We start from the raw sequence: 23,973 nt of genomic DNA on the forward strand, positions 1-23,973 counted from the left end.
GTACTTTATCTGATTTACTCCTTTGGATTTCTATGAGAGTCTCTGGGAGCAAGCACTAAAACTCTTTTGGTCATGTCTTCCGAGTCCAGAAATGACAGGAGAATGACCAGTGCCGTATTACAAGAGAGTCCCTTCAAAACTATAAACATCTAATAACCTCACCTTCCTTCAGGGACCAGAAAGCCAATGACAATGGGAAGTCTCTCTAACATTTTATAGACGACCTGGGTTTCACCGGCTCTTCTACAATTTCCAGAGCAGACCGATGTGTCTGTAAATGAAGGACTTCTGTTTAAGCTGCCAAGCTGGCATTTTCTACCTAGTTTCTAAATGACTAAAGGATGCTACATTGCTCAAGCATGTTGTGAAAGGTTGGAAGAGTAGGTTCTTACTTTTCTCTCTTTCTCTTTTCTTTTTGGTGAGAAAATTTTTTTTCTAGGAGGGGTAGGGGGTGCTCCTAGTTATGAAACTCTTGTACATGCTAGCCATATACTTTATCATTGAGCAATGCTCCAACCCCTTGTTTTTAAAGTTTTCTAGGATTCATGTTGATTATATCAAAATAACATGTCAGATTTACATGTAAGTCAATTCGACCAACTTAAAATTGTCTCAAAAATTCAGCCATCCACCTGCTACCCTGGTTCTTCCTTATGCAGGAAGGGGCAATATAAGGTGCCTGACCATCTCAGAATCTTACAATATTTTTAAGACTCATTTAATTTATATTTTATGTGCATGAGTATGTTGCCTGCATGCATATATGTGTACCACATGTGTGCTTAGTGCCCATGGAGGTCATAGAAGGGATGTGCTTGGAACTGGAGTTACAGATGGTTGTGAGCCACTATGTGGACGCTGGGAGCTGAATCTGGATCCTCTGCAAGAGCCACATGTGGTCTTAAACACTGATCCATATGTCTGGCCCCTCCTACAATATTTTGATATGTTTGATAGCGGATGCAGCATAGCTGATGCCCAACAGTGACGGCCTCTTGAGGTAGTAATCCATCCCAGTCAGAAGCCTGAAATCGACCCAAATGACTTCCTCTCCGCTGTCCAGCAGTCAGCCATCAAGTCTGCATAGTGTTCTCAAATGTCAGTCGAGCCCCCTTCTCCTGTGCTTTTCCATGGTGATGTCCTTAGTTCGTATTTCACTGGTTCCTTGCCAACACTGTCACCTTTGCATCCTGTGACCTTGCATTCCTGTCCCCCTGTCCTCTGCGCCCCACCCCCACCCCCACCCCCAGCCTGCCACCTACACAGGGAGTCCTTCTCGGCCTTACCAGCTTCTCCTCAAAGACAGAGCTTCTCGCTCCAGGCAGGACCCTCCGGTCCAAGCCGGTTGAAGCCTAGCATTTTTACTGGTGATGTCCCCTATCCCTCAGGACTCCACTTTGACCTTTGTTCTCCCACATCTGAAGTGTGTCACCTACTCATGGGATCTCATGAGCCTCAGCAAGTCCACAAATGCAATGGCCATCTTGCCTGGCTTCCCACACGGGCCATTCTGTCCCAGCTGCTTTCTTCTTCTTGTCTTTCTGGTACACCCCATTCATCTTTTGTCCCCCAGCCCTCTGCTCCTCTCTGCATGCCCTTCTCTGTGTACTCACAGCCCCTCTGACATCTGTGCCTTTGCTTTGAGTTCAGCCACAACCATCTACTTATCAGGTCTCTAAGAGAGGCTATTATTCCAAGTAATGGTTATGTGAGAATTATTAGCTAGTGTAGCCCTGTCGCTTCCATGAATGGATGAATGGACCACTGAACATATGAGTGTTTAACCTCAAGGACTGGGAAGTAGGAAGGTCATAAATTCAAGGTCATTCTTGAGTGTGTAGTGAGTTGGAGGTAGCCTGGGCTACATGAGATCCTGTCTTTAAAAAGTAAAATCTTGGACACTAACTTTTCCTATCATTCTACTAAGAAAGTGTCCAATAAGGAGGTAGTTTGCATGGCCCTGGTAGTTTGGACTGCTTTGAGTGAGCATATTTGCTTCAAGCAGGATCTCCCTCAGGGCTGGTCTCATCTCTGTAGAAGATGGGGTTGCAGGGATATGTTTCCACTCCTGGCACTTTTCTCCTCTTGATATAACCCCTCTCCACTGAACTTGGTGATGTAAAAGCTGTCCTGAAGACACAGGAGAAAAGGCCCTGTGTCTGAGGCCATTCCTCTGTGTGCACAAAGCCAGCCTCAATGGTTGCATGGGGTCTGATTCCACTGAAATCACTTTCTCCAAGTGCAAAATTACCATGGTGGAAAACATATCAGTTCTGTCCATCGCTTCTCTTAGGCTATGATGTTCCCATGGGGGAGTCCTTTTCCAATGGTGGAACAGTTTTGTAGGCACAAATCTGTACCTCTGATTAAAATTTCATAGCATTACACTATCCACCCACCCACCCCTGGGGGCAGGGAGGAGGACTGGTAAAATCAGAATAAGGTTGAGTTTAGTGACTAGCATTGTACCAAAGTCATCTTCTGGTTTTCCTCCTGGTGTTATGACTGAATAAAATCTTTATCATGGAGAAGTGGTGGCGGGGAGGGTGCAGGAACTTGGCGCTATTTTTGCAACTTGTTGTGAATCTAAAATTATTTTGATCTGAATTTTTTTCCCTTTTAAAGAAGCAGTTGGAAGGTTCAGTGGTAGAGAGCTTGCCCACCACACAGAAGGCCCGGTTCCTGCTTTCACACTGTAAAACAAACGAAGAAAATGCCCAGCACAGGGCTGAGGGTGTGGCTCAGTAGGTAGAGTGCTTGTCTAGCATGTAGGCTACCCCAGGTTGATCTCCAGCATGGAATAAACCAAGTATGGAGCTGCATGCCTGTAACCCTAGCCTTTGTGATGCAGGGCAGGGGGATCAGACATTTAAAGTCATATCAGCTATATGATGAGTTCAAGACCATCCTGGGCCACTGAGACCCTGTCTCAAAATCAGAAAATAAAATCCTTAGCACCAGAAATAACAAATAATAAATCTTCTCTACAGGGCAGCTGCAACAATCCTGTAAACAATCATGCCAGTCCTCCTGGAGAGTTCCAGGCTTCCCATGCCTCTCTGTTTTTTTGTTTGTTTCGGTTTTTTAGAGACAAGGTTTCTCTGTTTATCTTGGGCGACTCCAAATAATGGAGCCTACAAAGAACGTTCCTGCCTGATGTTTATGGCAGAATGCATTGTAGGTAATTGAATATGGCCTCTGGCATTAGCATATAGGTTGATGACATCTTGTTATTCGTCCACTGACAACTTACACAACTTCTTTTTAAATTTAATTTGACTTATTTGTGAGTATATGAGAGGTGTATATGTGCATGCAGTACCCATGGTGGCCAAAAGAGGGCGTTGGATCCCCTGTACTGAAGAGATGGTTTGCGGTTGAGAGTGCTTATTGCTTTTGCAGAGGACTGGAGTTTGGTTCCGAGCACTGTTATCAGATGGCTCACAAACCACCTGTAACTCCTGAAATCCAAGAGATTCAATGTCTTCTTCTAGACTCCATGGGCACCCACACACAGGTGACATACACTCAAACAGACACGTACATGCAAATAAAAATAGAACTTTAAAAAAACACTAATTGTATGTTTAACTACATAACTAGCAGATAGCTAAACTAACTTTTGTTTTCGTTACCTGGATATAGTTACTAGTATTTATTGTGATAACCGTGACAGTGAGAATTTATACAAATGAGTTCCTCGTTCCTGTAGTGCTTGCCCTAAAGATTTACTCTGACTCCCATCGCATTTTTAACGCCTATTTTGTAATCGGGAATAAATTTGGAACTATTCCAAAACTTGTTTAAAGTCTTCTCTACAGGGCAGCTGCAACAATCCTGTAAACAACCATGCCAGTCCTCCTGGAGAGTTCCAGGCTTCCCATGCCTCTCTGTTTTTGTTTGTTTGTTTGTTTGTTTCGGTTTTTTAGAGACAAGGTTTCTCTGTGTATATTCATGGCTGTCTCAGAACTCACTCTGTAGTCCAGGCTGGCCTCAAACTCGTGGAGAGCCACCTGTTTCTGCCTCCAGAATGCTGGAATTAAAGGCATGCACCGCCACCCGGCCCAGTGCCTCTCTAGTAAAAGCCTCTCACCTCTTTATTTGCTAGGGATTCCCTAGGCTGACCTAGAACAGCAAGGTCCATTCCCTCAGCCTAGGTATTTCCCCTGAGGGCATTTCTCAAAGAGTCACCTGAAATACCCACACCCACCCTCACCCTCACCCCCACCCCTCCACCCAACCCTCCACCCCCCATTGAAAATCAGAGCCTACGTCCCCACCCTCCCATACCATCCAGTCCTCTTGGGGTCCCTGGTACCTGTCACCTTCTGACACAGCATTCAACTTCTCTGTCAGGTCCAGTGTTTCATTTTGCTCTGGGGGAATGTGAACTCTAAGGGACAGGAATCTTGGTTTTTATTCTTAAAGACATCCCAGGCTCCTGGGGGGAAAATGCCTGGTACATAGTGAGTACTCAGTATTTGTGAATGAATGAAACCAGGGCAGACTGAGTTCCAAGGTAATGAGCCATTTCGCCCATGCGGTGTGTTCTGTGTGTTGTCTCTGGTAGACTGACAGACACTAGGGGGAAAAAAGAGATGAGAAAGCAGGATTGTTTACTTCATTAAATTTCTGCGTTGCTTAATCCAGAGCTCAGAGACTCGGTCTAACTGCGCTCCTGGAAGTTGCTTCCTCAGCAACTGTGATTGCCCTTCCCTCAAGGGAACATCTTGTTCCTCAAAGTTCCTTAAAATATCTCAGGTCTGGGTCACAGACTGCCATTTCTCAAATGGGGTGGTGAGACTGGGAACAACAGGGGTGCAGACGCCGCTGCAGTCCTGGGGCTGGGGGAGGAGACTCACAGGAACCCAGGGCAAGAGGTCTCAGGCTCTGTGGAGCCTCCACCCTGAGCACTCAGGATCTGTGGGAGGAGGGAGGGTGGGGATCTGAGACCCGCTCATGCTTTTCTCCCAGGAAAGCCTCAAGGGTTTGGGCTATAAAACATCCAGCTCTATTCCAACCTGGTGGCTCTTGTTCGTCCACTGGGGTAACCAAGCAAGGGAGGAGGAGCTGGCTTTTCCTACAGTCACTCTACCTAGCTAGTCTGGCTGTATAAACAAGACGACTTGGGAAGTTAGTGCCACGAAACCAAAAACTTAAGGGAGAAAGTTATACAGGGTGAGGGTGTGGTTCTGTGGTAGAGTACTTGCCTAGAGTGAGTGAGGCCTGGTTCTGTCCCTGGCCTACGGAGGGTGGAACACCTTGTGGGTGGAGGCGGGGTACCTCTGGAGCTGTAAGTGCTGATCTAGCTTTGGAGAAAGTTGCCTTTGTTTGGATGGGTTTCCACGTCTCTCTGCTTGCGTCTCTTTGGCTTGTGGCCATCAAGCACCTGTCCCTAGCGTACAGCGCTGGAGCCCATCTCTGGAGTCCCAATTCGGTGTGGGTGCCTTGTGCTGTGGAGACATCCGCTACAAACTGTTTTTCTGACCTTGTGTACACTTTGAAAAAAAAAAAATACAAAGAGGAAAAATGACTTCCTGCTTGATCTAAAATTAAGTCCCGTGGTGGCCAGCTTCACTTTAAACACTAGTCCGCTTTTGAGGATGGAACAGTGAGGTGGTTGTCCTCCTTCAAGGGAGCTACAATAAAATACCGGATTTCAGTGAAATAAACCCGTTTTGCCGTTGGGCCGTCTCTTCCTCTCTTGCTCAGCTTGGAAAGTGATATTTTGTAGTTCATGCGCCATGCATGTTTCCTAAAAGTTTTGTTAAGAATAATTGAAATCAAATGATAGGTACTAGCCTGCAGGCATCTACTGTACCTAAAGCAAATGAATTAATGAATGAATTAGTAGAACCCCTGTGTCTTCTGATGGAGCCCAAACTTAATTTTTCTAAATGAGAGCCAAGTATGGCGGGCTCTTGGGAGCTGGTAGGACGGGGAGACACCTCTGGGGGAGATCAGGAGGGTAAGAGGAATGTTGTAGCCTCACAGCCAGAGGCCTGGCTGTCACATGGGCAGTGGCGGAATGGACCCCACACTGTGACTTGCTCCTCACTCTGTGTGCATTCTCTTTCCTAAGATCAAAGCCCGACTGATGCCACACAGGGTTGTTTGTTTGTTTGTTTGTTTGTTTGTTTATTGTTGTTGTTTCCCACCTGGCTTTTGTCTCTAAGTTCTTCCTCCCTTTTCCAGAAGTTGGTGCCTCCGCCCACCCTCCCCCAGAATCTCAGGGGGACACCAGCTTTCAAAGACTTTGGTGTCAGGTTCCCTTTAAGTCTTAAAACAATTTTTATACTAGTTATGCTTTTCTGGTTACTGAATTAGAAAGTACAATGGAAAAATTTTAAGACAGAGATGCCCAAGCCCATGTTCCACTGACCAGTAACCTGTGACATCATCGTATGACATCAGCCTCTGGAAAATTCCTTCATACATTCATGAGATAATGAGCATGAAAAGGAAAGCAACATTATTATCATGAGAATAAGCCAACTTTTGAGGGCAAGTGTCCCTGGGATCTCTAAAAGTCTGGACCCGACTCTGGGAAGAGCAGCTGTGGTACTTTGTCTCGGGGTTAAGGACTTTTTAGACTACATGCACAAAGAATTCCAATTTGATCTGACAAAGGAGATACATTGTGGGGCCGGGGGGCGCGGGGGGATGTAGCATGTCAATCATGCATGAAGTCTTGGGTGTCATCCTCATCACTGACAAAAGAAAAGTAGAATTATTTATAATAATTAGTTGCATCCTGATAATTACTATAAGTATAATCAATCCAAAATGAAGCAAATCATAAGGTAATTTTTCAAAGATTTTCAAGCACACACATGGATGCTGTTAGAATAGACTTCCTGGGAGAAGTAGAAAATCATGGTGGAAAATTTCCACTCTTGGAGGAAGAGTGATTTCAGTGGCTGATGTCCCTATCAAAATGTTGCGGGTGGGTTTGGGGATTAGGTATGCTCAAGGTCCTAGATTCTAACCAGCTCCCAAGCTCTCTACAACTGCATTTTATTCAGCTGTTTAAATCATGAAAACCTTTGCACTGTAGACATCAGAATTTCTGAGAGACTACACATACTTTACAGAATTAGGAGGAAGCAAACAGACGAGCTAAGAACACCCCTCCCCCTCCTGTGGAGTGTTTATTCCCAAGCATCCTTTATAGATTCAAGTAAGGGGTGTGAGATCAAATCCTCGTTTTCAGAGAACTAATTATTTGCTTCAGTCACCATACAAATCAGGAGCAGAATTTTCATCGTTCACCTGAGAGGAAGTGATCAAATACGCAAAGACGTGGCTCCTGCCCGAAGCCGAAGCCGATGTGCTGGGTGCTTTAGAGTGTCAAGGAAATTGAATTAAGCAATCCACTTTAGGATTTCCCTCCAGTGTGAGGGAAATACTCCCCATCTCAGAAAAGTAAACATCTGTTACATTCTCAGTGTAATGTTTTACAAAGAAAGGGAAAGTCACCATGAGAGTCACAGGACAGAAATGCAGGTTTGATTTTTCCACTGAGGGGCCATGCCTAGTCAGGAAAACTCAGACACCAGGGAGAGCCTTCCATCTGAGTGGAAAGTAACAGGAATTTACCTGCACTGTGTGTGTGTGTGTGTGTGTGTGTGTGTGTGTGTGTGTGTGTGTGTCTCGGGGTGGTGGGGGGATCAGAGTTGCTCTTTTTTTCTGTTACAACTTCTCCAAACACAATCCTCTGCCACATAATGACCACTTGACTGCAGCCCTGACCCAGTCCTGGCCACATGGGTATCGATACTGGACAACTTTCCTAGGCTTAATGACTGTTGCTCTCCTATAGACAGTTTTTTTTTCCCTCCCTTTCATTTCTCAAGTTCAGTGCATTAGTAACAAGCTGAGAATTTTCAGATATCAGAATGGAAAATTCCCTATGTAGTAAACCAAAGAAAACTAAATAAGTTTGTTTGTTTGTTTGTAATTATGTATGTGTCTGTATGTGGGTATATGTGCCTGCGAGCGCAAGTGAGCCAAATGCCCAAAGAGGCTATGGGATCCTCTAGAAGTTGCGGAAAATTGTGAGCTACCTGATGTGGGAACCAAACCGTGATCCTCTGTGAGAGTAGTATATGCTCTACCCACTGAGACATCTCTCCAGCATCCAAAATAAGCTTTATAGATAAGAGCAAGTTGTGGCCTGTTTGTAAAAAAATGTGTCTATCTTCAATTTATAATAATACTGCTTTTGTGTCCTAGAGATATAGAAGTTTCCAGACCAACTGCATAATGCATATAGGTTTGTTTGTGTGTTTGTTTTTTTTAAAAAAAAACTTTTACATTTTAAAATAGTTTTAGATTTTGCAGTAAAACTGTGGAAATTGCGCTGGGGGGTGGTCAGCAGATGAAGCACCAATCTGAGTTCCCCACTCCCAGAACCCCCAGAAAAGGCTGAATTCAATGGCAAGGCGCGCATATGTAATCCCAGCACTCCTGGGATGAGATGAGACACAAAGACAGGGAATTGCCTGAAAATCATGAACCAGCTAGCCAGGAGGGGGTTGCACAGTGGCAGAAACAAGAGAAACTCTATTTCAACAAGGTGCATCAACTCCTAAAAGTTGTTCTCGGACCTCTATACATGCACCATGACATGCATGCACTTGCACACATACACACAGTAAAAACAAAACAAAACAAAACAAAACAAACAACAACAACAAAAAAAAACACACTTAAAGGAAACTGTTAAGATTGACCAAAGCCAGGCGGTGGTGGCGCATGCCTTCAATCCCAGCACTCGGGAGGCAGAGGCAGGCGGATCTCTGTGAGTTCGAGGCCAGCCTGGGCTACCAAGTGATTTATAGGAAAGGCGCAAAGCTACACAGAGAAACCCTGTCTCGAAAAAGAAAAAAATAAAAAAATAAAAAAGAATCTGAATATACCCCATCTGCACGTCCCTGTTATTAACATCCTGCATTGGTGTGATAAATTGGTTACCATTGATGTCTCAATTCTGATACATTTTTATTAGCCAACATTCAGATTTTCTTAGATTTTAATGCCTGTCCCTTTTCTGTCCCAGAATCCCATCCAAGATGTCACACTCTACTCCACGATCTGTGTCTGTCTGATCAGGCACCTCCTGGTCCTTGTTTTCCTTGGCTTGGGTGGTTTTGAGGATTGCTGGTCAGGTGTTTTGTAGACCGTCCCACAGGCCTGGCTGATACTTTTCATATGGACAGAACAAGCTTTTGTGCTTCAAGAGGAATGTCACAGAAGCGAAGTCGCTATTTCCATCATCCCAGGGTACATTCTGTCGACATGACCAGTCACTGCAGGCGTGAACCTTGACCAGCCTGGCAGGGATGGGCGTGGTCAGGTTCTCCATCCTGAGGCTATCCTCATTCTCCCCTTTCCCAAGCCATGCTTCCGCCTACTTCCTCAAGGAAGGAGAATTTACTTAGACCATTGGAGGTTGTCTTTGTGGGAAACTTGTCTGTTACCTTCCATTTATTTAATCTGCCCTTTTTATCAATACACACCACTTGAAACTTTATTGCATACCTTGGGTTGTAATTCACCGCCGCGTTAATTTCTTGCTCTGACTGCTCCAGCCTTGGCCCTTGGAAACACTTTCTGTTACTTCCTGCGTCTCTGTGATGAGTCCCATCATGGCTCCCATGTGCTTCTGTGGTCTTTGCTGTGTCTGTGACTAAACTCTGGCTGGATGTGGTGGGGCACACCTTTAATCCCAGCACTCAGGAGGCAGGGGCAGGTGGATCCCTGTGAGTTTAAGCTGGTCTACAGAGTTCAGGCTGGTCTACAGAATGAGTTCCAGGACAGCCAGAACTACATAGAGAGACCATGTCTTAACCCCTCCCCCCCTTAAAAAAAAGAAAAGAAAAGAAAAAAGAAAGAAGTCTGAATGACATTACCTTGGCATTCAGAGATTGAATGAATGAAGGCAGCTGCCTCTGGGTACAGGGCTGCCCTGCTCTGGGTACCTGTAGTTTCTTCTCAGGTTTGTCTTTCTATAGCTAGCACAATTTTTAGATGAATATTGTATTTCAGGCTAGAAGCTATGACCCAGGAAATAAAAGCTGGCAAAGCCACAGATTTCCAGTCCAGGGCAACCTGTTTCTCTGCTTCGAATCTCACGAGTGTCCTTCCGTCCCAGGTCTGACGGAGACAGCAGTCTTCAGCTGTGAGGCCCACAATGACAAAGGGCTGACGGTGTCCAAGGGTGTGCAGATCAACATCAAAGGTGAGCAGAAGGCCGGGGCTCTCCACCACCCCTGGGGGTCTGGGGCACCCACTGACTTCTTTGTAACAGTGGACAGGTCCCTTCTCCTTGGTGTCAGTGCTGTTATGGAAGAAGAAAACAGGGGTAATTATAAAGCCTACCTGTTTGAGGCTTGATGATTTGGTACAAGTAAAACAGTTATAGCAGTCCTTGGCACGTAAGCCATTGCCAGGCGTTAGCTGGTGTCGTCCTGCTGAGCACAGGGGGAGAATAAGCTGGAAAACTACTTCCGTTTTCACTTTTCCCTTGAGGAGCCCAGAGATGGGCTGGCCAGGGACCCTGATATGAAGACTGGGTCAGCTGAACCTGATCCAAGTCTTACAAGAGGGAGCCTTAGAACTGGGAGCTGAGAGCAAAGAGGAGGGGTGCCCATCTGTCTCCTCCTCTCCCTTCCTCTCCATCTTACCTCCCGTGAGCTTGCGTTTCCCTAGATGGGAGCTCCCTGGGCAGCTGCTTGACAGTAACAGCGTCAAAGCAGAGACATGGCAGTTCATCACCTTGTCCTTCTTCTCCTGTGTAACAGCAGGTATTTAAACCAGAACTTGGAAGGAAAGGAAAACCTGCAAGCAAATTCTGCCTTATCTTTATATCATCATTCTAGCTCACAGAAACACAAGCACATTTTATGTTTTACTGTCTGATCTTTAGATAGTGGAGAATCAACATTGGGTTCTGATTTTGAGATAGTGAAGAGTAAATATTGGGTTCATGGTTCTTTTCTCTTATCCTTGGGAAATCAAAGAAACACAAGGAAAAGGTGGAATATGTTGACTAATAAGTTCAAGGTTGGGCATGCAGAGAAGGGAATTTAAAACTACGGAAGGAGTTATGGTCCTAAAAGATTCTGATTTCAGTTTCAGTAAATCAACTGGGTGAAGGATATGAAATGGCATTTTGTAAGAGTTCATTGCAAAAAGAAAAGTCAAACTAAAAGTGACTTCTGGAGGAAGTGTATAACTTCCTTCCTCTCTACAAATTCCACTATTACAGTTTCCAAAGGCATGTTGGGAATCTCAGAAATCCTCCAGTGGGTGTAGACTTGGAAAGACCTTTTACTAAGGTTAAACAAGTATAAAATGGGAAGCATAAAAATGTATGCTTCAGGCAAAATCTCACCCAAAATTTCTTTAAAAATTCAATCCTGTTTCCAAGGCTTGTGGGATTTCTATGTGTTCATTTTAAGATAAGATGACCTTGAACTTCTGGTCCATCTGCCTTGTCCCCCCAGCACTGAGGCCAAACTTGTGTTTCTGACTTTGATTTATATTAAAACTTAGGTCAGTGCAACCAAGACCACCTTGGTCTAAATCAGTGGTTCTCAGCCTTCCTAACTGTGACCCTTTGATACAGTTCCTCATGTTGTGGGGACCCCCAACCGTAAAATTATTTTCATTGTTACTTCATAACTGTAATTTTGCTACTGTTATGAATCATAATGTAAATATCTGTGTTTTCCAATGGTCTTAGATGACCCCTGTGAAAGGGTCATTTGACCCCCAACGGGGTTAGGACCCACAGGTCGAGAGAACCGCTGGTTTGATGCCTGTGGCCCCCTGGGGTGATTGTATGTGTGTGTCTTTGTTTTTCCATAGCAATTCCTTCCCCACCAACTGAAGTCCACATCCTCAGCAGCACAGCACACAGCATCCTGGTCTCCTGGGTCCCAGGTTTTGATGGATACTCCCCATTTCAGAACTGCAGCATCCAGGTAAGTCTCCAAAGCAGAGAGGGAAGGGGTTGTGTGGTTCTGTGTGATGCTCTCTGGCTTTCCTTCCTCCTCCCCAGGGCAGGCATGGAAGGTATTTCTCCACTTCTGTTCAGAAGCCCTTCCACCCTTCCTCAGTGTCGACCATCACAGGCTGTTTCTGATGCTCTGGCCACAATGCTGCTTTATGGCCCAGGGCCCACCCAGGAGAGAAACATGTCTCCAAGGACAAAGGTCATGAGGCCAGGGATATTTTGTTATAAATTACAAAGATTCATATAAATTACAAAAATTCCCCTTTAATGAGAGCCGGTTTGTGACCAAGGGTCCAGGAGGCTACACACCTCCCAGTATGGCTCTTCCTCCCCTGGTGCGCTATGAGGGACAGGCACCAGCTCAAGGTGGGTCACGTGTGCTGATGAATGAAACCCCTTAGCCACTGTCTCTTGGGGAAATGTGGGGATTGCTGGCCCTGTAGAATCTTCAGCTCTTTTAACTGTACCTAAAGTTACTAGGAAACAGGGCAGGGAGAAATATGGGTGAGTTGCCCTAAATGGTACCTTGTCATGATATAAGCTGTGCTCTTGAGTGTTCCTTTCCGGAAAACAGAAGCGGGCAAAAACACTATTACTACTGAGTCCCCACTGGCGCCAAGGCATTTATTCTGTGGATATGTATCTCTTGCTTAAAACACACTAGCCCTGTGGGCTGGGCACACTCACCTGTCTGTGAGTGACAGGACCAGAATTCAGGTCCATGAAGATCGGATGCCAGCATCAGAGCTAGAGCTACTAACTCCACAGTCAGATCAGACACTGTGTAGGAGCTAGTCACCAGTCACCTGGGGACTGTCTGCTGCCAGGATGAGTGCGTTCTGCCTTGGGGACAGAGTTATCCTTAGTTTCCTGAATATCTGGTTTTCTCATTAAAACCTCATTAACCAGGCCAGCGAGATGCCACACAAACCTGACAGCCTGAGTTTGATCCCTGGAATCCACAGTAGAAGGAAAGAACTGAGTCCTAAAAATTGTCTTCTGACCTCCACTTGTGTATCAAGGCACAAGTGTCCCTCCCCCTTGATAATAATAATAATAAATAATTAAATTTTAAAAAGACAAACACATTAATCTAACGTAGGTTCGTTATTCCAACTCAGTTTGAAGAAGTGACTTCCAGAGAATTTTGTGTTGATAACTAGATGTTTTTCATACCAACTGGAATTAATTTCCCTGCTCTTGGTGCCTCCTACTCTTATCTGACAGCTGTTCCTTCTCTGAAAAATAAAAACACGCATTATCTCTAAAATGTATCTGTCTTCACCCTACCGTTCCCAGCCCTGTTTAATTCCTGCCCAGCTGTATTTGTAAATCTCCCAAGCACTGTAAGTGCTAGCCCTTCTTGTGTCTACAATCTCTCACCAGGAAATCCTCCCAATTACTGCTTAATGAATGCTTTAAAGACAGAGTCAGCCTCGCGTAGTCTACACTGGCCTTCAACTCACTATTACCATAAATAACCATGAACTCTTGCTCTTCCTGTTTCTGCCTCCAAAGGGCATTACAGGCGTGTGCCATCATGCCTAGTTGAGAGAAATTTAATATAGGCATTTATGCTGCACATCTGTGTTATCCATTTCCCTATAAATATAGCTTTAGCTGTATCCCATGAGATTTTAGTTTTCCTATGTTTTCGTTCATCTCAATGGTCTCTTGCTTGTTTTTTTTTTCCCTTATGATTTTTTGTTTTCCTGATTATTTAGGAATGTGTTTAAATCCCATACTTTTAATTTTTTATTAGTCTTTTATGTGTGTGTGGTGTACAAACATGTATGTCATGTGTGTGTGGAGGCTGTCGGATGTCCTGCCCTGTCACTCCCCACCAGTTCTTTTGAGACAGCGTCTCTCACTGAAACCTGGAGCAAGGCTGGCAGTCAGCAAGCCCCGGAGATCCTCCTGCCTCTGCTCCCACAGCCCTGGGGCTACAAGAGTCTGTGTGTGCAGTTGCATTCAGCCTTTTACATGGGTACTGCTGATTTGAACTTGGGTTTCCAAGCCTGCGCGGCAAGTGTTCTTACCCACTGAACCATCTCCTTCCTCAGCCTCTTTGTTTATTTCAAATGTTCCATTAGAAAATGCTTAGACTGGTTTCAGTCATTTAAAATCTATTAAGGCTTGTTTAATGACATAGTGTGTCCTGTCCTGGGGACTGCCAAGGACTAGAGATGATGTAAGCCAGCTGGCAGGAATGTTCTGTGTGTTACAGTTTCGCCCAGTTGGTCTTCTGTCTAATGTTTCTGTCCGCAACTGTGAGTGAGAGTTAGGGTCTCAACTCTTATTTTTTAAACTTTTCTCCCTTTAATTCTATCAGGTTTTTTGTTGTTTGTTTTTTAGTTTTTTGAGACAGGGTTTCTTTGTGTAGCTTTGCGCCTTTCCTAGAACTCACTCTGTAGACCAGGCTGGCCTCGAACTCACAAAGATCCACCTGCCTCTGCCTCCCGAGTGCTGGGATTAAAAGCGTGCACCACCACCGCCCGGCCATTCTATCAGTTTCGCTCTGTGTGAGTTCAGAGCTCCGCCGTAGAGTACAGTGAGGGATGGGTGTTGACGTTTATTCTTACAGACGTAGCTGAAGTTACAGGCAGCCTTCTGAGAGGCTGCAAGTTCAAGCTGCCAAACTGAGGAGCAGAGAGGGTGTGGCGTACCTTCCCTCATGAGAGTGGTGAGCTTCAGGGAGACGCTGAGAGAGAATGGCTACTCCTACCGCCACTTTGAGAGAGTGAGCCTCAGGGTAGATGAGGTGGGGTGAGACAGTCGGTGTCTGAAAGCACCAGGGCACTCTGGGAGGTGAAGACTCCAGCACCAGCTTAGCCCGTTCACTCTGACCGTGCTGTGGCTGTGCATAGTCATGGCCTATATGAAAAGCATCCCAGGGCAGACGAATGACAGGCTCCTCTCGCCCACCTTGGACCGTGTGATGTCAGATGTGGTCACTCTGCACTCAAACCACCAGCTAGCTCAGCCTCCCTTCACTCTTTCTCCCTCCCATCTCTGGTGGAATTGTTAAACGAGCAAATGGCATTGGAAAGCCAGTTAAATGACACAAGCAGTCTCCTTATTTACCTGTATTAGAACCTGGTTTTTATTTGTCTGAACTTCATACTCAATAGAGCAACCTTTGTTTCCTATAGAAGGCCTGCAGGGAGCCTAGAGTTGTATGTGGTGTGTGCCCTTCCTGAAGTGACCAAATGGGCTGTAGTTCATCACCATTTTAAACTCTGACTCAGTAACAATGAATGTTTTGGATGGGTTTGGACTGCACACTATCGGGACACACCCGTTCATGTCCTTTGATCCTGACTGGTTTCTTTCTCCCTCCATTTTTGGGACACACGCTCCATTTCTATCTTTGACTGCTTCACATGCTTCTTGCCATTTTATGCCCTCTTTCCTCCCCAGAGTCCACAGAGGAGGACCATTTTAGAAAGTCTCTGTTTTCCCAAGAACCTGCCTGCAAATAGGGTTCCGGAAATGGGATTGGGGCAGAGAGCCAAAGGTCTCCTCCACCTTAGTTTTAGTGGTTGGTCACCAGGAAGTCAGCGCATAGTTTAATATGAAAGAACAAAAAGTAATTTCTGCCAAAAAGCCACCCCCAAGATAAGCACATGGCCCCTGTTCCTTGAACAGTGGTGGCTTCTCAGGCCAGCTGGTACCTTCTTGTCACCCATGAGGTCTGAGTCAGAGGTGGAACTCGGCCTCCACGCCGCCCTCATGGTATCCACCAGGGAATTCCAAAATGTTCCAAAATGTCTATTTATGGTCCTGGTGCTAAGCTGCAAATGCACCTACCCTGACATAACAGTTCTACATCCATGGCCTTAATTGTACCTCCATTATTAAGGGAAATTCATCTTTTTGGATTAAAGATTTTTTTCCCCAAAAAAATTGCTTTTAGTTGCTTCTGTTTTACTCACTACTGTTCTGTCTTTTTATTAATTTTATATGTACATGTACCAGAGAAACCACTTCCAAACTCCCCCATAACCCCATTCCCAAACAGGAAGTATACATAAGGGGACAGGGGATAGTTTGACCAAGGACTAGATTTGAGCTGAGAATCCTGTTCTCTTGCTCTGTGAACATAGATCTGAAGGGCAGTGTGGAGGGGATTGTGGAGTTTGGGGGAGATAAAGACGAGGAGATTAACATTTTAAGGAGATTAGAGAAAGGTGTGCTGGATGAGATAGAAACCGTCCTTTCCTGTGTTTCCCAGCTTCTCCCAAAACATATGCCAACTGTGTGAGCTCTTAAGGTTGAGTTTCTGTTAGAGTGGAGAGAGATAAGCGTAAAGGACCACTCAGCATTACTAAAGCCAACTCAAGGCAACTTTACAGAATGAGAAGGACAGAGTATTGCAGGGGCATGGTGGCAGCCAATCCCAGTGTGCTAGAAACCCAGCTACTTGGAGACCGAGAAGGGGGAATGAATGTAAGTTTGTCAACAGCCTGGGCTACTGATCAAGACTCTCAAAATAGAAGCTTTAAGGAGACTCAGGTGTATGTAGCTCAGTGGCAGGCAGTTGCCTAGCACGTGTGTAGGCCTGCAGTTCAGTCCCCAGCTCTGCACGATGACGACAGATCACAGGTCTTTAAGAAGAAGCAACGCCAACAGTCACATGCTAGCTTTGTCAGCGTGGCACTCCAAGGGCAGGTGTGGTGTGGAAACGAGAGTGTCTAGGAACAGGTTGTGGCTCCATGGGGAGGTTCCTGAGGCCATGTTTGTAGAAGATGTGTATTCCTCCATAAAACAGCCTGAGAATGAGTGTAGACACAGAACCAGGAAGCTGGAAGAGCAATATCTACAGTGTAATAAGCTCGTGGAACTCAGCCTCGCCCAGAAGAAAAGGAGTGTGGCCATTCAAGGGTGACAGGATCTTCCTGCAAGATAGCCTGCGCCTCAAAACCTCTGCTTCCTCCTCAAATGTAAATTGCTGCATAAGAATTTTCCGATAGCCTCAGAATCTTGATTCTCTTGAGGAAGATTTTGACTTTCTTCAACACCTACTTACTACTTACCTCAGAAGTCAACGTGACCAGGGTTTCCAACTGGAATGTGAAAAGAAGACAGAAAGAAGGTGCGATTCTGTTCTCGGTTGTCCACTTGACCACATCTGGATAACTAAAACCCAGGCAGCTGGGCACACCTGGGAGAGACTTTTTTTCTTAATTAAATCATTTGAAGTAGGAAGACCCACTTTTAATCCAGATCTTCTGAAGTGGGAGATCCACCTTTAATCTGGGACACCCCTTCTGCGGGCAGCCTACATAAAGGACGTGGAAGAAGGCTGCTTCCGCTCTCTGCCTCCTTGTTCTCGCTCTCATCTGCAAGTCCACTCCTACACTGGCATGGGAGCCTACTTCTTCAGGATTCTGGCATATACTGAAGGCTAGCTGAGACATCCAGCCTTGTGAACTGAACAATTACTGGGTTCTTGAACCTTCCATTGGTAGACAGCCATTGCTGGACTAGCTGGACCACCACCTGTAAGCCATTCTAATAAATCCCCTTTGTATATATTCTATCCATTCTGTTCCTCTAGAGAACCCTGACTAATACAGACGGTTCTACCTGGAACAAGATATAATGCTGGAAATTTAAAATGTGGTTCAGTGGTCTTCCCAGCTTGACAAGGCCATTGCACTCTTGAATTCTGCAGCTGTGGTCACCTACACAAGACCTGCGCAAAGCTGGGCCCACCAACATCCTGTCATGGAGTGGGGCGGTGCTTGCAAGGCCTTCCTCCTTCCTGAGACTAGATAGGCAGTTAATAATTGTTAGCAGGGAGCAGCTCATGGGCCTCACTTCTCCTTGAGCTTTGTAGGCAGTAAATGATTGCTCCAGGAGGTACTCTTTTTTTTTTTTTTTCCCAGAAGTATAGCCACTGGTAAGATGCCCGTGGTTCTGTAAATAACCCCTCACCCACGCTCCTGTAACCAGTCCTAATGAAATTCATTTCACACACAGAGACACACACACAAAAAAGCCATGGCAGTGCTGGAGGATGTCTCAGGTGTTAGCAGTATTATTTACTTTTGCCGTGGCCCAGGTTGGGGTCCCAGCACCCACATAAAGGCTCAGAACTGCCTGAAACTCCAGTTCCGGGGATCTGGTGCCTTTTTCTGACCTCTGCTAACACCAGGCATGCGTATGGTGCACACACATTCATACAGGCAAAACATTCATACACATAAAATAAATTTAAAAAAAAAAAGACATAACAGAAGGGAGACCAGGGCGAGGAAGGGAGTGGAGGGAACAAGAGAATGTGATGGGGATTGAGTATAATCAAAACACATTTATATACATGTCTGAAAATGTTATAATGAAACCCATTATTATGTATAATTAACAGATGCTAATAAAAAGCTTTAAAGGGGGACCGGAGAGATTGCTCGGTGATTAAGAATGCTGCCTGCTCTTCCAGAGGACTTTAATTCATTTCCCAGAACCCACATCTGCTAGCTCACAAGCATGTGGGTGCTGGGAATTGAACCTAGGTCCTCTGAAAGAGCAGCCAGTGCTCTGAACTGCTGAGCCATCTCCCTAACCCCAAGTTGTGAGCTTTTAAATTCATGATAAACTACATAGGAATAGTAAAATCTGAGCAAAGCCATGGGTACTGTGTCAGAAGTACATGGTGATATAGTGTCTCTAAAACACACACACACACACACACACACACACACACACAAGCATGTCACTCCTTGTGAAGTACTGAAAAGTATACTTGAATGATATTTTGTGCTTGCTTTTCATGTTATCATCAAACAATAATGATGACAAAAGGCAAGGAATCCATCCTCTAAAACAAGATCTGGAAATTATTTAAAGGGCCAGATACTATGAAACAAAAGACTAGATTAAGAACTCAAGTGGATCTGGGAGGAGAGGGGCTACTTTCTATTTGAGTACAGAGTGAGTTATAATTATTAATGTATTAATAATATAATTATCACAGTAACTGTCTGTCTGTTGCCCACCTCAGTGAAGCTCCGCAGCGTAGACATTTTCCTGAGGGCCTCAGTTGTTGCCAGAGTGACATGAGTAACAGAAGCAATGCTGATGGGAAATTTTGTGTGTGTCCTGAATGAAAACAGGTCCTTCCTCCAGCACAGAGGAAGGGCTACGTGCATCCAACATTTGTGTGCCCAAGCCTGACATTCCCCCCACCTTACTAATGCTGGTCCACATCTGTACTGTTCATTCAGGTCAAGGAAGCTGACCTGCTGAGTAACGGCTCAGTCATGGTTTTTAATACCTCTGCTTCGCCACATCTGTATGAAATCCAGCAGCTGCAAGCCCTGGCTAATTACAGCATCGGTGTGTCCTGTCGGAATGAAATTGGCTGGTCTGCAGTAAGCCCCTGGACTCTCGCCAGCACGACAGAAGGAGGTAATTCCTGAGATACACAATGAACATTTCCCCCCAGTGGCATGTCATCAGGCAAACCTTTCCCAATGGCCTGATGTTGTGTGCACTCTGCTAGTCGGGTGCATTTTAGTGGGGTGGCCAATAAGACAGGAAAGAAAATTGTTTCTTAGTAATTTAAGAGACTTAGTTTAAAAAACAAAAAACACCTAAAAACCTTATCTGTACTATGTGCATTTAATATTTTCGTTTACATGGGAAGATGGTGGTACCATTCTCAAAGCCAGTATTATTTTCAATTAACATATAATGCACAAAGATTTTATTCATAGCAGGCAACCCAAGGGGGGGAAAGTCATTTTTTAATTATATAAAATTCTAGCTCCACAGTTGTCTAGAGGATGTTCTAATTAGGTTGTTTGTTTGAGACAGGGTCTCACTGTATGGTCTTGGCTGGCCTGGAACTTGCTAGGTAGTCCAGACTGGCCTCGAACTCTTAGAGACCCTCCTGCTCAGCCAGAGATCAAAAGAGCAACAGCAGTTCATCCCTCCATGGTTTCTGCTGCAGGTTCTGGCCCTAAAAGTTCCTGCCCTAATATCCCTCAATAACGGGGTGTGACCCGGAAGTATAAGATAAGATAAACCCTTCCCTCTGCCAAGGTGGTGATATTTTACTACAGCAGCAAAAAGTAAATAGTATGGAGAGGTTTGGGTTTGTTTTTTCTTTTTTTAAGAGAAGGGGGAGGGAGAGTTCTTGTTTTTCCTTTTAGTGTATTACAGTGCTCCACTGTTTTCTCTCTTACTTTGTTTCCAACATCATATGGTGGTAAACTTGACTTTGGTTTTCAGTGTGTAAGATGCACTTTGTCTCCATTTCTTCCCTTAGTGCTGACTTTGAACAATTTAACAATTATATCCTTTAGCTTCGTTTTACTAATATTCCTTGTGCTCGAAGGCCATTGGACTTCTTGCATCTCTGTGATTGTCGTTTGTATCATATTTGGGAGAATTTGGCCTGCCATCTTGCCCTCACAGTGTGGGAAACCGAATCTAGGACTGGTTGCCTATTATACAAATGCTCTATCACTGAGCTGCACACCTCCACTCCTCATACATTTTTGCCCTTTTTACCTCTCCTCTCTTTTAAGGACTTCAGCTATGTGCACAACAGACCATTAGAAGTCCCATCATTCAATGGTGCTCTGCTAATCCCTCCCCTTTGCTCTCCTCATTTTTCCTTTGGAGAGTTTCTATTGTTTATGTCTTCTGGTTCAGTCATCTTACCTTGTTCTTAGTCATCTTACCTAACCAGCTACTAATCCTAACTAGTCTTTGTCTCTCATGCTGTGATTCTCTTCTGCTTCTTATATATTTCATGCCTAAACTTTTAGATCATACAGAATACAGTTAGGATAATTGATGATTCTAACATCTATCTGGGATGATTTCTTGGTATCCTAGTGTGCTGGCTAGTTTTACATCAATTTGATACAAACTAAAGTCATCTGAGAGGAGGGAGCATCAATTAAGAAAATGCCTCCATAAGATCAGGCTGTAGGCAAGCCTACAGGGTATTGTCTTAAATAGTGATCTGGGAGGGTCCAGTCCATTGTGGGTGGTGCCATTCCCAGGCTGGTGGTCCTGGGTTCTATAAGAAAGCAGGCTGAGTAAGCCATGAGGAGCAAGCCAGTAAGTAAGCAGCACTCCTCTGTGGCCGCTGCATCAGCTCCTGTCTCCAGGTTCTTGCCCTGTTTGAGTTCCTGTCCTGACTTCCTTCAGTGATGGACTATGATGTGGAAGTATTAGCCAAATAAACCCTTTCCTCCCCAACTTGTTTTTGGTCATGATGTTTCCTCACAGCAATAGTAACCCTGACTAAGACACCTGGTATGGATACTCTTTTCATGGCTAGTGCTGTTTGGCAGTACCATGAGAATTCTACCTTGTTGGAAGAATTTCCTCTAAGTAGTGAGCTTTATTTGAGGACACAGACGAGCCAGTGGGAAACCGTTGTGGAATATTAGTTTAAGATGTGTTACATTCATTTATGCTGTGGGATATTTGTTTAATGATGCAAAGATGTGTTGCATTTTTTTATGTTACATTTGTTTAACTCTGTAAAGCTGTGTTACTTTGCCTGCTTAAAACACCTGATTGGTCTAATAAAGAGCTGAACAGTCAATAGCTAGGGAGAAGTAAGAAAAGGAGAAGAGGAGAATGCTAGGGGCCAGCCACACAGCCAGCCACAGAGTAAGAAGAGAAGAAAGATATATAGAATAAAGAAAGGTGCTGGGCGGTGGTGGTGCATGCCTTTAATCCCAATGCTTGGGAGGCAGAGGCAGGTGGATCTCAGTGAGTTTGAGGCCATCCTGGTCTACAAAGGGAGTCCTAGGACAGCCAGTGCTATTAAACAGAGAAAATCTGTCTTGAAAAACCAAAAAAAAAAAAAAAAGTAAAAAGCTCAGAGGCAAACATAGTTAAAGAGAAACAGGATAATAATTTAAGTTAGAAAATAGAAAAGCTGGCTAGAAACAAGCCAAGCTAAGGCCAGGCATTCATAAGTAAGAATAAGTCTCCATGTATTTATTTGGGAGCTGGGTGATGGGCTCCCCAAAAACCAACTGCAGGAAACAAGTTCTTGTTGGGTATTGCTTTTAAGATTTGTTGAGCAAGACCACAGCATTGCTCAGAATAGCAATGCTATTAACTACTGTGGAGACAAGACCATTCTGTCCTCAGCCTCATGCAATCCCCCAGCACTGATGCCTTCAATCTTTTTGTGTTGTTCTTTCCATGTCTTCCCTTGGAATCATCACGGGACTCTCTTGCCTTGCCCTACATATTTATCTCTCTTGATTTATTCCCCAGTTTTCATGGCACTTATTTATGTATTTGTCTATTTATTTGTTCATGTATTTATTTATTTATATGTGAGTGTGTGTGTGTGTGCACATATGTAGATGTGTGTTGAGGTCAGAAGACGACTTGCAGGAGTCAGTTCTTTCCTTCCACCGAGGGTTCTGAGGGTCAAACTCAGGTCGTCTGGCTTGGCCAAGAGCATCTTCACCTGTTACAGGAGCATCTTATGTGCTGAACCGAACCATCTCACTAGGCTGAGTGCATCCTTAAGTAGCTTCCCAAGAGAGTGTGTGCAGAAGTAAAAACTGTGAGGACCTCTATGCCTTTGCCTCATACTTGGTTAGAATATAGACTGTTAGGTTAGAAATCTTCCCCTCCTCAAAATATTAGTTATTTCTGAGATGTTTGTTTGTCTGTTGTTTTGGCTGCTGTGGAAGATTTTCTGCAAGGACTTTTTTTGGAACATCTTTCTTTGGTCCTGGTACTGTGATAGGCTGTGATGGAGAATGAGGCCCTGCTGTGGATATCTAGTGACCTCTTTAGTCAAGAAAGTCACGTTCTCTGGCCCCAAGCTTTTCTTTGCATTTTTTTTTTTTTGCTTTGTTTTGTTTGTTTTGTTTTATTTTTCAAGACAGGGTTTCTCTGCATAGCCCTGGCTGTCCTGGAACTTACTATGTAGACCAGGCTGGCCTTGAACTCAGAGACCCACCTGCCTCTGCCTGCCTAATGAACCACCATCCCACCACCCCACCCCTGGGCATATAAGAGCTATTTTATAACATTTACATTGTGTTAGGTTTTATAAATAATCCAAAGATGACTTAAAACATGTGGGAGGACATAGGTATGTGAGCACCTGGGAACTTTGGTACCTCTAGGAATCCCTTGAAGATGTTGGGCGATGACTATACAGTCACTTCAGACTTACTGACTGGGTACCTCTGTCCAGACCAGTAACTGCCTGCCTCTGGACTGTATAATGACAGCTTCATTCTGAGCTCGCCAGCATTCCCTGACTGCCCAGCCCAGAGCCACAAAGTTTGTCTTCATTCAGCTTTGTTCACTTCTAATGCCCCAGGCGTCTATGGGAGGAACCCATGAGCACCAGCCTCCTCCTTCCCAGACTTCCTCATTGTTGTTAGCCTCCCCTGGGTGGCTAAAATAGCAAGTGAATCTTGAGGATTTAGCCTCTGAAAACCCTTACTTATAAAAACTGCCACAAGAGCCAGGGATGTAGCTTAGTTGGTAAGATGTGCATAAAGCTCTGTGTTTTATCCCATCACCATGTAAAATGGGCATGCAAAACTCCTGTGGCATTTCAATGGTCCTTAATCGGGGGGGGGGGGGGATGGAAATTGACCATTAGTCTGGGTCTTTCATAGAGCATTTGAAACCCAAACACTTGATAACCAAGAAGAAAATCAGTCTATGTGGTCTTCCTTGTAGCTCTTCATCTTTCTCTCTTTCCCTTGCAGCTCCATCCGTAGCACCTTTAAACGTCACCGTGTTCCTGAACGACTCTAACAACAGTGTGGACATCAGATGGATGAAGCCTCCAATTAAGCGGCAGGATGGGGAACTGGTGGGCTACAGGATATCTCACGTGTGGGAGAGTTCGGGGGCTCCCGTAAGTCTGCCCCCTGAAAGCACACTTAGTCATTTCCTTTCGACTTGCCGATTGCCTTCTGTTTCAGAAGCTTTCG

The 23,973-nt window shown here is 44.8% G+C and overlaps 1 protein-coding gene across 1 annotated transcript in view; it reads left to right on the forward strand.

The window, feature by feature from the left end:
• Positions 1 to 23,973, forward strand: part of Mertk (MER proto-oncogene, tyrosine kinase) — a 104,377-nt gene that overhangs the window by 40,845 nt on the left and 39,559 nt on the right. The window contains exons 5-8 of the mRNA XM_059261389.1: positions 10,157 to 10,243; positions 11,875 to 11,990; positions 19,252 to 19,435; positions 23,746 to 23,897. Of these exons, the coding sequence (XP_059117372.1) occupies positions 10,157 to 10,243; positions 11,875 to 11,990; positions 19,252 to 19,435; positions 23,746 to 23,897 (539 nt within the window). The remainder of the gene's footprint in view (positions 1 to 10,156; positions 10,244 to 11,874; positions 11,991 to 19,251; positions 19,436 to 23,745; positions 23,898 to 23,973) is intronic.

Source organism: Peromyscus eremicus, chromosome 4, assembly GCF_949786415.1.
Source record: "Peromyscus eremicus chromosome 4, PerEre_H2_v1, whole genome shotgun sequence".
In the NCBI taxonomy this organism is placed as follows: Eukaryota; Metazoa; Chordata; class Mammalia; order Rodentia; family Cricetidae; genus Peromyscus; species Peromyscus eremicus.